The sequence below is a fragment of the Microcaecilia unicolor genome, chromosome 10 (assembly GCF_901765095.1).
Source record: "Microcaecilia unicolor chromosome 10, aMicUni1.1, whole genome shotgun sequence".
NCBI classification, from domain to species: domain Eukaryota; kingdom Metazoa; phylum Chordata; class Amphibia; order Gymnophiona; family Siphonopidae; genus Microcaecilia; species Microcaecilia unicolor.
In genome coordinates, this window is record NC_044040.1 from 192382005 (window position 1) to 192397214 (window position 15210).

The window sequence follows — 15210 nt, forward strand, 5'->3', positions numbered from 1 at the left end:
TCGTCGGAAAATATTTTTATTTTCTGTCATGTGGGCGATAATCGGGCAGTAATCAGCATTTTACACGTGTAGACCATTACCGCCCGGTTACCGCGTGACATCTTACCACTAGGTCAATGGCTGGCGGTAAGGTCTCAGACCCAAAATGGATGTGGCAATTTTCATTTTGCTGCATGTCCATTTTCGGCAAAAATTTAAAAAAAGGCATTTTTTACAGGTGCGCTAAAAATGATTTGCACACCCAAAACACGCGTCTACGCTACCACAGGCCATTTTTCAGCGCGCCTTTGTAAAAAGGCCCCCAAATCTAGTGCAAAAAGACAACGCCAAAACAATATCTAGTGCAAAAAAAGCAGCACCCCCTATAGATTGTAGGAGCCATAGACCTCATGGCCACTGCTCTGTTCGTATTATGATGATGACTACTTCTGTGTTTGTATATCCTATTTTGGGTCATCAGTCTTGCCTCTGCTTTGTACTACATGTGCATCCTCTTATATGATCTATATTTTACAATGCCCATGTCCTAAATTCTATGTGGGGCAGATCTCTAGATATTTGAAAACAAGACTCATAAGAGCACAGATCATATATTGCTACAGGGAAATTGGAAGCACCTGTAGTGCAATATTGTGTAACATTTGAACATACTTTGGAGGATTTTCCTTGTGTTATTGATAGAATTGTTCCCAGTCTGAGACGTGGTGATTTGAGAAGGAATCTCTGGGGCCGATGCATAAAACCTACTGGGCCAGCAAAGTGGGTTTTTTTTACCAGTTCTGCAAGAATGTTATTCAGCAGGAGAGGCACAGAGGGGCTCTGCGGGCTTTTTACTGTGCGAGGCAGCAGACAACAGGAATCATATGCTAATTTATTTAAATGAGTTGTTTGTCATTCAAATGTGAATTCTGAGCGATGCACAGCCATTTCCAAGCAATGCAAACAAAGGAAAACTTACCTTTTCCACTGAAATTTTTACGGGAGGTCAGGAGCTGTCGCTGCATGATGGTGGATTCTTGAGCAGTCTGCAAGCATGTGGAAGGGAGCAATAAGGGGGAGATGAGGGAGCAAGAACAATGGCTGAGCTGTCGGGAGCGCATTACAGCTCTTTCTGCTGCCCAGGAAATATACACCCACTGGCTCCTATGTCATGTACAGAGCAGTATGAGCTGACCGGACCAGATTCTTTGCTTTAAGACTGCCCCCCCCCCCCCAATAAAATTTCCCAGCAGACTCTGCTTCCTCTGTCCTGGGCACATTTATCTATCTTCTTACCTTACCCTACCACTTTGGTGTCCTCATATGCTGGCCGGCAGCCGCGCAAGGTTACACAGCAGTCCCCCTGTGTGTTCTGCCCTCAGGCTCGCTGCTCAACATCTCCCCACACCAACAGCTTTGAAAAAAAAAAAAGCTACACCCGGCTTTTATAAATGCAGCTTGTATGCATACATGAAAGCTGTGTGTAGCACACTTTGTACGAGCATGCACAGAGTAGCCACACTTAACGATTGACTGCTCTGCACATGCCCTGGCAGCCCTCCTTCCAGAGCCACATGGTAAACATCTGTGCAGCTAATTTGCATATGATTTCTTTAGAGAATTGCCCACTATTTCCACCTCTGTCATTTTTTCCGGGGTGGAAATAGCAGGTGCTTGCTTCCGGCCCCTTAAGACAGCGAAAGCAGTTTTGGATTTACAGGCTTCAGACTCTGGAACCTATGGGGTAAAAGTCTCAGATAGAATTGAATGCCTTCTTTTGATGAAGTCACCATGCCGGATGACTTCCTGCTTTTCCTGCCTGAGCGGTTGGCAGTCTTCTGTATTTAAATGGTGTGGATTTGAGACTGTGGTTTGTCTGAAAACCTTTTACCCTTGACACAGCGTTCATGTTATTTCATCGAGTGTCCCCTAGTCTTTGTACTTTTTGAAAGCTTTTCCAGGCTGAAGAGCCTTAACCTCTTTAGTCGTTCTTCATGTCAGAATAGTACCTAGGCACCCTTCTGGCAGTTTTGCATGTATGTTTTAGTAAGCTAGACATTACTGTGTGCAAAGGTCATGTAAATTTGGGCACATAGATTATAGAATTGTCCTTAAAATGTGCACTTATAACCAAGGTTTCATTATAATAGAACCTGACTTCATAAATGTTTTGTATGTGTATTCATCAGGGGCGTAGCCAGACAACAGATTTTGGGTGGGCCTGGGCAAGAAGTGGGTGGGCACCAAGTGTTCTCCCCCCCTCCCCCACCACCACCAAAACAAATATCTCAGCTAGCAGGAAAACACTTCTTTCCACCTTGGTAGTCTGCAGCAGGCATGCGCTGAAAACTGAGCATGCGCAGGTGCCGGTATCGTGGAGAGTAGTGTTTTCGTTACCATCAGCTTCAACTGGTGGAGCTTGGGATACCCACCAGCTATCACTAAACGTATGCTACTGTTGGGTGGGCCTCAGCCCTAAATGGGTGGGCCCTGGCCCACCCAGGCCCACCTGTGGCTACGCCACTGGTATTCATTATATTCAGTTTTTGATTTTTCTATCCACATTCAGTACCTTAACTGCTTTAAAAAGCCTGACTATGATTATATGTATAAAAATGCTGAGAAATCTAAACTGAAAATTTGTTTTATTGGGATAAGAAAATGTAATATCACATATTAAAAATATCATAAGTCACAAATAAGAATGCATTTTGTGAAACATGGATTTCAGGAAATGTTACCCACAATAAAAAATAATGTTTTTATTCTTCTGGTGGATCTGTTCTTATACTATGTAAATGCAATATAAAAATGCCTCTTGACTGGCTTCGATGCTGATTAGGGTGTGGTTTTCCATGTAACTTTTATTGGGCTTTCCAAGCTGACGTTTATGTCCGTCAGAGTAATACTTAAAACCTAAACAGAGAAAAAAATAAAAAACAAAATGCGTATGAACCGTCACTCTGAACCAGCTTAATACAGAAAAATTAGAACTGTCATTTTATAGCATGTGAGAAATCCTATGGTATTGCAGGGTTTTTAAGATGATGCGTTTACAACCCAGATACAAATCAATTATTGCTGTACTATGACGTCTGACAGGGACTCCTTCAAGGGCCTTTTTACTAAAGCTTAGCATGCAATAACGGAAATTAGTGTGCACTAACCTCCTAATTCTATAAGGGGGTCTTTTACTAAGCTACAGTAGCATTTTTAGCTCCTGGTAGAAATAAGCTGGTAGTAAATACCGAGGTGCTCATTATTATTATTAGCATTTGTATAGCACTACCAGATGCACGCAGCGCTGAACACCTGATACAAAGAGACAGTCCCTGCTCAAAAGAGCTCACAATCTAAACAATACAGACAGACAAGACAGTTAGGGATGAGGAAAGTAATGGGTGAGAAGGAAGGAAGGGACAAGGGGAGGGCAATTGAGTAGTGGCTAGGAGCTAAAAAGCAGCAGTGAAAAGGTGGGTTTTCAGCATAGATTTGAAAACAGGTAGAGATTGAGCTAGACGTATAGGTCCAGGAAGTCTATTCCAGGCATAAGGTGCCGCGAGAGAAAAGGAGCGAAGCCTGGAGTTAGCAGTGGAGGAGAAGGGGGATGACAAGAGAGATTTGTCCAGTGAGCGGAGTTCACGGGGAGGAATGTAGGGAGAGGTGAGAGTGGAGAGGTAATGGGGGGCTGCAGAGTGGATGCATTTAAAGGTCAGTATGAGAAGTTTAAACTGAATGCGGAAGCGGACAGGGAGCCAGTGAAGTGACTTGAGGAGTGGGCTAGTGTGGGTATAACGATTCTGGCGGAAAATAAGTCGTGCCGCAGAATTTTGGACAGATTGGAGAGGAGAGAGATGGCTGAGAGGAAGACCAGTGAGAAGTAAATTTCAATAGTCCAAGCGAGAGGTGACAAGGGTGTGGATAAGGGTTCTGGCAGCGTTGTTTACTGCCATCTGATTTCTACTGTGAGCTAAAAACGCAACCGTAGCTTAGTAAAAGACCCCCAAAAAGTCACCAAAAATTGGGCATGCAAATTTGGGCATGTGCCTGATTTGCCCACACAATTTAATCACATAATGAAACAATTAGTGTCAATAATTGGCTTTTTAACAAGCAATTGTTGGTGCTAATTGTAATTAATTAATATGTATGTGCATAGATTTAGGCAAGTGATCCACGCCTAAATTTTACATGCGTCGTGGAAATGGGAAGGTCATGGCTGGTTTGGGGTGGATCCTGGGCATGGTTTTTGGTTATGTGCACAATTATAGAATTAGGGGGTTCCACGTGTGAATTGAGGCGGGGCATTTGCCCCATGTTTTTATTTAGGCGTGGCTTATAGAACAGCGCTTAAGCATTTTTCAGCGCTGATTTTTTAGGTGCTAAGCACTTAAAGTGCGGTTTTGGTATTTGATGTTTTTATATTTATGCTTTCTATATTTTATGTTTCATTGCAATGTATATGTTTTATTGATAGACCTCTGAGGCAGGCGTTGTTTACCCTGGTGGTAACCAGCCACATAATCACCGGCGCTACAAAAATAGAAATACAATTTATATGCCGGAAATGGCGTGCCAACCCTTTAGTAAAAGGGCCCTTAAGTGCTGAACATTGGCATTTAACCACACGTGCCGACTCTGCCCACGGATTGCCGGCTTTGAGTTTAGCGGCCAGTGTTGATGTTCAGCGGCACTAACTAGTTGGTGATGTTGATTATCAGAAAATAACCCCGCACAAGTGAATATTGACCCCTAAATATATAAGGGAAACCATGCATATTATTCTAAAATTATTTATTTGAGAAACATATACTTTAATTTTATACCTACCTGATCGGTTGTGCTACTAACAAAACGAGGGGTATGTGTTGTGCCATCAACTTGAAGATCAACACTTGTAATTGCAGAGTTTCCAATTCCATAGACTTTAATATAACCAAGTTTCAATCCTGGTGTATAATTCTTATGCATTATGTTGCTTTCTAAAATTTTCTGGAAAACAAGATATAAAAAGTCATACAACAGGCATTTGATTTGGCATATTTGTTTCTAAAGACCTGGGACTCAATATTCAAAGGATTTGTGCTCTTAATTTTGAGAGTTATGCTCATAAATTGTCTTCTTTGAAAATGTACTAGGGCCGAGTGCATAAATTGTTACTCAAAATTTCACTAAACTCTTACATTTAGGAGCATAAAAAGTGGGTGGTAATAGGGTCAGATTTAGGGCAGGCAAAATAAGTTAGGAGTTTAGTTCTGATTTTCAGTACTAAGCTCATAAACGCAGGCAAATGAATGGCAGGCCTAACTTTATGAGCATAACTTTTAAGATCCTAATTAAGATGAAATTTCAGCTGAAAAGTTATGCTTCTAATGCCTATTTTTACAAAGGCATGCTATAGGAGCGTTAGCGTTTTTAATGCACGTTAAACGCTAATGTGCATCAAATGCTAACATGCCTATAGGAATGTATTGGCATGTTAGCATTTAATGCGCCTTAATTTTATAGATGCATTAAAAACGCTAACGCGCCTTGTTTGGCTGGAAATAGGGCACAATTTTAGGATATTAATTTAGGAGCTCAGCATTTTCTGAATAACAGATACTTCTGTTCTGCCCTGGCCCTTTTATACTGTTCCATTAGCACAGCAAAATGTCCAGATTTTAGGCCCAATACAACAAGGCAGTGGGTAAAAAACCAGGAGTCCCAGAGTGGAGATGAACAAAATTTTATTAATCAATATATTGACTCGACACAACGTTGTGTTTCAGTCAAAAGGCCTACATCAGGAGTCTAAGTGCCGGAGTGGAGAATGTTAGCGATGATCTAGATTAAAGCAATACTGGAAATTGAAGACTGTTTTGCAGTGGTCTTGAAAAAGACCTTTGTGCTAAAATGTTGGCCAGATCACTCGCATGAGCATCTTGGCTATCAGATTTTAGGCCCACCAAAGTCCCACTCAAAAAACACCTCCAACATGCCCCCTTGCTATTTGGATGCCCTCATTGGAAAACATTCCAATTCTACCTTTTCAAAAATTGCGATTTAGACGTATTGGCAGGGAAAACATCCATCTGCCATTTTGTGCCACTTTTCAGGCACTTTTCTCTTTTGAAAATGAGTGCTATTGGGGCCTATGTATCTTTCTAAAATACTAGAGGTAGGCGGTAATTCTGGATAAGGTGACATGATTGCACCCATATTCCCCCCCAAATTCTGCCCCATAATGTGCCTTCATGTGAGTCCTGTAAAAATACTAGGAGTGGGCAGCAAGAAAATTTTTGTTTTGTGTTGTCTCGCGTGCCGATTTCTGGAATATTTGTTTCATTCATTCGCGTGCCTTTACAAAGGCGCAGCTGTAGGCTCTACGCACATGCAGCGTGCACCAAAATGGATCTACCACCAGGCTAGTTCATTTCAGATTTGGCACACGCCTACACCACGGGACAAATTATGTTTTTATTTCTTACCGCATGCAGCGTTTCTGGCATTAATCGGCAGTTGGCATGTGTCAACCAGTCACTGCGCGTGTAGCGCGTAATCCCTTACTGCTAGATCAGTGGGTGGCATTAAGGGCTCGTGCCTTAAGTAGGCGTGCGCTGGTTTCAATTTTACCGCAAGCCCTTCTCCCAGCCCATTGACAAAAAGCCCTTTTCCCCAAATGCGGGAAAAACTGGCTCAGCGCTTGCCAAAACACGCACCCACACTACCGCAGGTCACTTTTTGCCGCGGCTTAGTCAAGTAACCCCTCATTTTGTTGCCAAGGGAGTAAAATTATTGAGTGCATGCTTTCAAAAGAGTGTGCGCTATTTGTAAAGTTGATGCATTCCTTCAGAAAAAGTGTGCACACTTTTCCCCAATAGTGCACATATGCTTGTACTATTCATGCAGGTGCAGCATGAATAGTAAGAGCAAATTTTATTTATTTATTTAGATATTGCGCGCACCTTTTTCAGTAGTAACTCAAAGTGAGTTACATTCAGGTACACTGGATATTTCTCTGTCCCAGGATGGCTCACAATCTTAAGTTTGTACCTGAGGCAATGGAGGGTTAAGTGACTTGCCCAAGATCACAAGGAGCAGCAGCGGGATTTCAACCGGCCACCTCTGAATTACAAGACCGGTGCTCTAACCACTAGGCTACTCCTCCATTAGCAACATTCCATGTAGAATGCCCGCCCCTTGCAGATCAGCCACGCAGGCTTCTGTTTCTGTGAGTCTGACGTCCTGCACATACGTGCAGGACGTCAGACTCACAGAAACAGAAGCCTGCGCAGCCGCGTTGCTGATCTGCAAGGGCAGGCTTCTACATGGAATGTTGCTAGTGGAATAGCAACATTAACATTTCATGTAGAATCTCAAATAGTAGCAACAGAATCTCAATAGTAGCAACATTCCATCTAGAATCTCATATATTTATTTAGATTTTGCTCACCCCTTTTTCAGTAGTAGCTCAAGGTGAATTACATTCAGGTACACTGGGTATTTCTCTGTCCCAGGAAGGCTCACAATCTTAAGTTTGTACCTGAGGCAATGGAGGGTTAAGTGACTTGCCCAAGATCACAAGGAGCAGCAGCTGGATTTCAACCGGCCACCTCTGAATTACAAGACCAGTGCTCTAACCACTAGGCTACTCCTCCATTAGCAACATTCCATGTAGAAGCCCGCCCCTTGCAGATCAGCCACGCAGGCTTCTGTTTCTGTGAGTCTGACGTCCTGCACATACATGCAGGACGTCAGACTCACAGAAACAGAAGCCTGGGCGGCCGCATTGCTGATCTGCAAGGGCAGGCTTCTACATGGAATGCTGCTAGTGGAATAGCAACATTAACATTCCATGTAGAATCTCAAATAGTAGCAACAGAATCTCAATAGTAGCAACATTCCATCTAGAATCTCATATATTTATTTAGATTTTGCTCACCCCTTTTTCAGTAGTAGCTCAAGGTGAATTACATTCAGGTACACTGGGTATTTCTCTGTCCCAGGAAGGCTCACAATCTTTTTTGTACCTGAGGCAATGGAGGGTTAAGTGACTTGCCCAAGATCACAAGGAGCAGCAGCGGGATTTCAACCGGCCACCTCTGAATTACAAGACCGGCGCTCTAACCACTAGGCCACTCCTCCACTATGTGCACTATGCAGCGGTTATTGAATGTGTGACTAGTTTGAATGGGTGGCGTATCAGGGAAAAGAGTGCATATTTTTGAAAGAGCACGCCTTCTATAAAAACAGAGCACGCTCTTTTGAGCGAATGTGCACTATTATTGGCAAACAAAAACTTCACGAAGGGGTCCTTTGACTAACTGTGGGGTCCTTTTACAAAAGCGCGCTGAAAAGTGGCTTGCGGTACTCTAGGTGCAGGCTTTGGGCGCGTGCCAATCCATTTTTAGCGCGCCTGTAAAAAAAGGCTTCTTTTTTTCACCAAAAAAGGATGTGCGGCAAAATAAAAAATTGCCACGCATTCATTTTGGGTCTGAGACCTTACCGCCAGCCATAGACCTAGCAGTAAAGAATCTGAGCGGTAATGACCTGTGCGTGTCAGATACGACTTGGTGCGCGTCCGTTATCGCCCCAGAAAATAAAAAATATTTTTCAGATGCGCATAGCAGACGCGCACCAAAATTGAAATTACCGTAAGGGCCACGCAGTAACTCCAATTTGGCACACGTTCGGCGCACTTAGGTGCCTACACGCGGCTTAGTAAATGGGGCCCTGTGTTAACAATTAGCACACACTAAATGCCCAAAGGAATATAATGGTCATCTTATCATTTAGGGCACCTTGTACCAAGGAGCAATAAAACATGCCCTGCGGTAAAATCGGCGCATGGACTTGCCATGCGCTGAGGCCCCTTTTACCACAGCGAGTAAAAGGCAAAAAAAAAAGGAAATGGCTGTGCTGTAAGTACACACTTGCCAACGGCCATTTCCAAGGGGGGGTGGCCTTACTGCCACCAAGGCTTTAGGGGCTGCTGCACTAACCCAGTGGTAACCGGGCAGCTCATGGCACTGCCCAATTACTGCCAGGTAAGCCCCTATCTCTAAAATAATTTCTGGCACACCAGAAAAGGCATGCGCTGGGGCAAGCACTACCGCCAGCTCCTGTGGTAGGCCGGAAGTAGTGACGGATTGGCGTGCACCAATGCGGCATTCTGAAAGGGCCCCTTTGCGCATGCTAATCATTAGCGTACCTTAGTAAAAGGACCCCATAATGTTGTGTTTTCTTTGCTTGCTTTTGTTTGTTAACAGCATGCAACAATACGGGATATGCTTTTTTGTTGACTCGTATACTTTTATGCACGTAATACGTGCAATCATTTTATAAAAGTTAAAACAGGTTTAATGTATGAAAAATGTTTATAAAATTGCCTCCTGAGTCTTTAGTTAATTTATTTATGGATTTTAAAAAAAACGTTACAACATTAGTGCTTGGCAAGATAGAAACATTGAGTATTGTGTTCAATTCTGGTCGCCGCATCTCAAGAAAGATATAGTGGAATTGGAAAAGGTGCAGCGAAGGGCGACTAAAATGATAGCGGAGATGGGACGACTTCCCTATGAAGAAAGACTAAGGAGGATAGGGTTTTTCAGCTTGGAGAAGAGACGGCTGAGGGGAGACATGATAGAGGTATATAAAATATTGAGTGGAGTGGAACAGATGGATGTGAAGTGTCTGTTCACGCTTTCCAAAATTACTAGGACTAGGGGGCATGCGATGAAACTACAGTGTAGTAAATTTAAAACAAATCAGAGAAAATGTTTCTTCACCCAATGCGTAATTAAACTCTGGAATTCGTTGCCGGAGAACATGGTGAAGGCGGTTAGCTTGGCAGAGTTTAAAAAGGGGTTAGACGGTTTCCTAAAGGCCAAGTCCATAAACCGCTACTAAATGGACTTGGGAAAAATCCACAATTCCGGGAATAACATGTATAGAATGTTTGTACGTTTGGGAAGCTTGCCAGGTGCCCTTGGCCTGGATTGGCCGCTGTCGTTGACAGGATGCTGGGCTCGATGGACCCTTGGTCTTTTCCCAGTGTGGCATTACTTATGTACTTATGTACTTAAATTAGGCTGCATTTCGATTAAAATTGTAATTGCGATTAATCACGTGATTAAAGGTGCTATATGTTATTTATTTCTTTTTTTTCCCACTGCAGCTCTTTCTGACTTTGAGGAAATATTTAAACCTCCTTTGTTCACATTCACAAGGAGCTGCAGTGGGAAAAATGTAGATAAATAAATAACATACATTTAATCATGTGATCAATCATGATTTAATCAAGATACAGCCCTAAAAAGTAATGAAAAGATAAGAAATACAAAATACATATTGAAAAATTACAAATTTAAGAATCTAAAACAGCATGCAGAATAGCTATAAACAGTCTCACAGTTTTCACAGCCTACTTCAAAAATGCAAGCCTGTTTTAAATAAATAAATATGGGGCCATTTTAGGAAGACACGTAGGGGCCTATATGTGTACAGTGTGCATCAGATTAGAACTACCGCCCAACTACCACGTGCCTTGGGCAGTAATTCTAATTTTGCCGCGCGTGCAAAATACGCGGCAGAAAATCATTTCTATTTTCTACCGCGTGGCGCTAACCGGGCAGTAATTGGCAGTGTACGCGCGCTGATGATTACCACTTGGTTAATGCGTGAGATCTTACCGCTTAGTCAATGGGTGGCGGTAAGGTCTCAGGCCCAAAATGGACGCGCGTTGATTTTTATTTTGCCGCACGTCCATTTTCATTTTTAAAAAAGAGACTTTTTTAGCAGGTGTGCTGAAAAATGGACCTGCGCACGCCCAAGACATGCGCCTACACCAGCGCAGGCCATTTTTCAGCGCGCCTTAGTAAAAGGGCTCCCACATTTGTAAAAATATTTGCATGTTCAAAGCTCCTCTTCAGTCAGCATGACAGATTTCTGATTCCTTTCCTCACTCATATTGCACATAGAAATAAATAGAACTGTGCCAGCCTAGTGGGACTTGGTCACAGCCGGGCCTAAGTTAAGTTCTGTAGTACGGATTCTCCTGCACATCATTTCCATGACTCAGGAGCCTTCATGAGATCAGGTAGATTTAGCTCACGGTGAGTTAGGTTTGGGTGCATTAGCAGTGGGGGGGGGCGGTGGGGCGGTCCGCCCCGGTTGCACGCCGCTGGGGGGGGTGTCAGCTGCACTGGTTCCCTGCTCCCTCTGCCCCGGAACAGGTTACTTCCTGTTCCGGGGCAGAGAGAGCAGGGAACCAGCAGAGCCGACGCAGCTCCCAGTGACGTGCACTCGGGGCGGATCGGCGTTCCCGCCTGCCCCCTGCTTTTGTATGGCACTAAGAATGCGTTCTGGGGTGGGGGTGCGTGCCGAGGGGGGGTGCGCCGTGCTGCACCCCGGGGGGGAGGTGCGCAGCGGTGACCCGCCCCGGGTGTCAGCTGCCCTCGCTATGGCACTGTGCATTAGGTATTTCCATGTTCCCAGAGGGCTTATAAAGTTTCTACTCGAGGCAGTGGAGGACTAAGGGAGTTGCCTAAGATCACGAGGAGTAGCATCAGTATTTGAACCGGGTTTCCCTGGTTCCCGGCCCAGCGTTCTAACCACTAGTCTTCTCTTCCACTACATATTAAAGTTATCTTTAGTTCCCACATCCTGGCGTTCATTTCTGGCTCCCTTAACACAAAAAATCCTTACACTGTTATCACTGCTGGGAGCAGCTTTGGTGTTTATGTGCCAGGGCCCTGTTCCCAATGATGCCAGAGAGCATTGGCAGCGCCTTCCTTGCAGCCTGCTCATTCTCCGCTTCTAATGCTTCTGCAGGATCTCTGAGGCTTTACTCCTCCAGCCCCCACAGTAGTTACCAAAATAGCAGCAGCAGCAACTGCTGTAATGGGGACGTTGACATTTTTCTTCTATTAAATGAATAAATAAATAGCAGAGGGTTCACAGTATGTTGATATGCCTGTTTATGTATGTGCACCAGCAATCAAACTGGCTAAGAAACTAGGATCAATCAAAGAAAATAGTAAATGGTGGCCGGTGGAGACCTGGATTGGGCACTGTTGGAGATAGGATGCTGGGCTTGATGGACCTTCAGTCCAGTGGCTTTGCCAGACCTGACATTTTGGCTGGGCCTAGAGCTAATATGGGTGGGCACTATATATATAGATATATATGACAGAGAGAGAGAGAGAGAATTTAAAATTTTATTACCTGCAGGGCACTGCTTGGCAGCACCACGGTTCGGTACCGAGACAGGAACTCGATTCGATTCTCGAATCTTCTCAAAGAACTTTCCCCACGTTTCCAGGGCCAGGCAGGCTGAGGCTCGCACTAGGCAGCTCAATGCTCAACCCTGCCTGCAGCTATTTTTTTAGCCTACCACCCTGATGGCCACGAGGCAGCGAGCAGAGCGAGAGCGAGGCTGAGCATGCCGCCGTGCACAGCCACGTCAGTCATACGGTCATACCGCGGATGGAACAAGAACAACGACGAGCTGCGCGGCTGCGACGCGACCTGCATTTCAGTGCCTGAGTGCCGACTCTGCAAGGGGCAAACCCGAAAGGTAGGCGGGCCTGAGCCGAATATCAGCTGAGCGGGTGCTGTCTGACTCTGCCATGGTATGCTAAGGCTAGGTAGGCTGCCGCAGTGTGTGCGTTTGGGTGGGCGGGCCTGGGACGCTCCTGCTTCAGTCTGTTCCAGTGTGGCGATACTTACGAGAACTTACAGAATGAGATGATATTGCAATGTTTTCTAAGGGGCCATTTTACTAAGGTGCGTAGGCAGCTACGTGCGTCCAACGCACGTCAATTGGGAACTACCGCCCGGGTATCGCGTGCCCCAGGTGGTAATTCCATTTTTTATGCGTGTCCGATATGCGCGGCAGAAAATATATTTTTATTTTCTACTGCATAGCGCTAACTGGGCAGTAATCGGCAGTGTAAGCGTGCTGACGATTACTGCCTGGTTAATGCATGAGACCTTATCACAAAGTCAATGGGTGGCGGTAAGCTCTCAGGCCCAAAATGTACACACGCCAACACCATGGGGCTCATTTTCAAAAGAGAAAAACAACTCAAATGGTATAAAGTGGCATTTCGCAATTTTCAAAACTCAGATTTGAGACATTTTTCTCTGCAGTGCATCCAAATCTCAAGGGGTATGTTGGGAGTGGGATTTGTGCATTTCCAAAACTTGGAAGTTTTTCTGCCATAATGAAACAAAGTAAAAATGTCCCAGGTACTGATTCTCCCTTTTGATATCGTAAGGAAAACACTTAGGAAAATGGTGTTAGTAAATTTGTGCATCTTTCTAATTAATGCAGTGGCGTAGCCACAGGTGGGCCTGGGTGGGCCGGGGCCCACCCACTTAGGGCTCAGGCCCGCCCAACAGTAGCACACGTTTAGTGGTAGCTGGTGGGGATCCCAAGCTTGACCAGCTCAAGATTTCCCCCTGATGGTAACGATAATGGCACCTGCGCATGCTCAGTTTTCAGTGCATGCCTGCTGCAGACTGCATTTTCTCACCAGCTGAGATATTTTTTGGGTGGTGGTTGGGGGCAGAACACTTGGTGCCCACCCACTTCTTGCCTAGGCCCACCCAAAATCTGTTGTCTGGCTACGCCCATGAATTAATGACCTTTAAAATATAATAAGCAGATGACAGCTATATGAAGGGCCCTTTTACTAAGCCGCGTAGGCGCCTATGTGCAACCAACACGTGCCAATTTGGAACTAATGCCCGGCTACTGCGTGGTCCGCGTGGTAATTTCATTTTTTATGTGCGTCCACTATGTGCGCCGGAAAATATATTTTATTTTCTGGCACGTGGTGCTAGCCGGGTGATAATCAGCATTGTACACGCGCTGACAATTACCGCCCGGTTAACACATGAAACCTTACCACTAAGTCAATGGGTGGCGGTAAGGTCTCAAGCCCAAAATGGACGCACGCCAATTTTTATTTTGCCGCGCGTCCATTTTTTGGCCAAGGAAAAAGGCCTTTTTTGCAGGTGCGCTGAAAAACGGACCTGTGCAAGTCCAATGCACACGTCTACACTAGCGCAGGACACTTTTCGCCGCACCCTAGTAAAAGGACCTCTTATTCTAAGGCAGTCCTATACTTTAGATGAATGCCCTTGTTCTCCTATCAGGCTGTCATATAACAATGCTGAGCATTTGCCTAATCATTTGAAGTCCTGTTAAATGCCAACTAAAAGCAAGAGTTTCTATGTATATGCAAAAATAATACATACCTGGCTTGCCTTAAATGAAGCTCGGAAATAAAGGTTTTTTTCAAAGGCATCTGTAATGCAGAAGAGTAATGAAATGTATCTCTACATGAGAAGTAACCATAGAAAAATGTCTTAGGCTCTCAAAGAATAGGGGAGAATTTATCAATGTGGCTACGATTAAGACGGGTTATTTTGCTGTTAACCCCCGTTATTAGTTACTCTTTTCATTGTATAAATTGAGACCTATTTTTTTTAATTACATTTGTACCCCGCGCTTTCCCACTCATGGCAGGCTCAATGCGGCTTACATGGGGCAATGGAGAGTTAAGTGACTTGCCCAGAGTCACAAGGAGCTGCCTGTGCCTGGCCCTTGCAGATCACCAATGTGGCCGCGCAGGCTTCTGCTTCTGTGAGTCTGACGTCCTGCACGTATGTGCAGGACGTCAGACTCACAGAAACAGAAGCCTGCGCAGCCTTCCACATGGAATGTTGCTAGTGGAATAGCAACATTCCATGTAGAATCTCCAACAGTAGCAACATTCCATGTAGAATCTCCAATAGTAGCAACATTCCATGTAGAATCTCCAATAGTATCTATTTTATTTTTGTTACATTTGTACCCTGCGCTTTCCCACTCATGGCAGGCTCAATGCGGCTTACATGGGGCAATGGGAGGTTTAAGTGACTTGCCCAGAGTCACAAGGAGCTGCCTGTGCCTGAAGTGGGAATCAAACTCAGTTCCTCAGTTCCCCAGGACCAAAATCCACCACCCTAACCACTAGGCCACTCCTCCACTGTTGCTACTATTGGAGATTGGAGATTCTACATGGAATGTTAATGTTGCTATTCCACTAGCAACATTCCATGTAGAAGCCACCAATGTGGCTGTGCAGGCTTCTGCTTCTGTGCAGGACGTCAGACTCACAGAAACAGAAGCCTGCGCAGTCTTCTACATGGAATGTTGCTAGTGGAATAGCAACATTCCATGTAGAATCTCCAATAGTA

The 15210-nt window shown here is 44.6% G+C and overlaps 1 protein-coding gene across 1 annotated transcript in view; it reads right to left on the minus strand.

The window, feature by feature from the left end:
• Positions 1–2607: 2607 nt before the first annotated feature.
• The window catches only part of SI (sucrase-isomaltase), a 230712-nt gene continuing 218109 nt past the window's right edge, over positions 2608–15210 (minus strand). Inside the window, exons 46-48 of the mRNA XM_030216421.1 lie at positions 14227–14276; positions 4810–4971; positions 2608–2895 (exon numbers count right to left, since the gene is read on the minus strand). Of these exons, the coding sequence (XP_030072281.1) occupies positions 2818–2895; positions 4810–4971; positions 14227–14276 (290 nt within the window). The 3' untranslated portion in view covers positions 2608–2817. The remainder of the gene's footprint in view (positions 2896–4809; positions 4972–14226; positions 14277–15210) is intronic.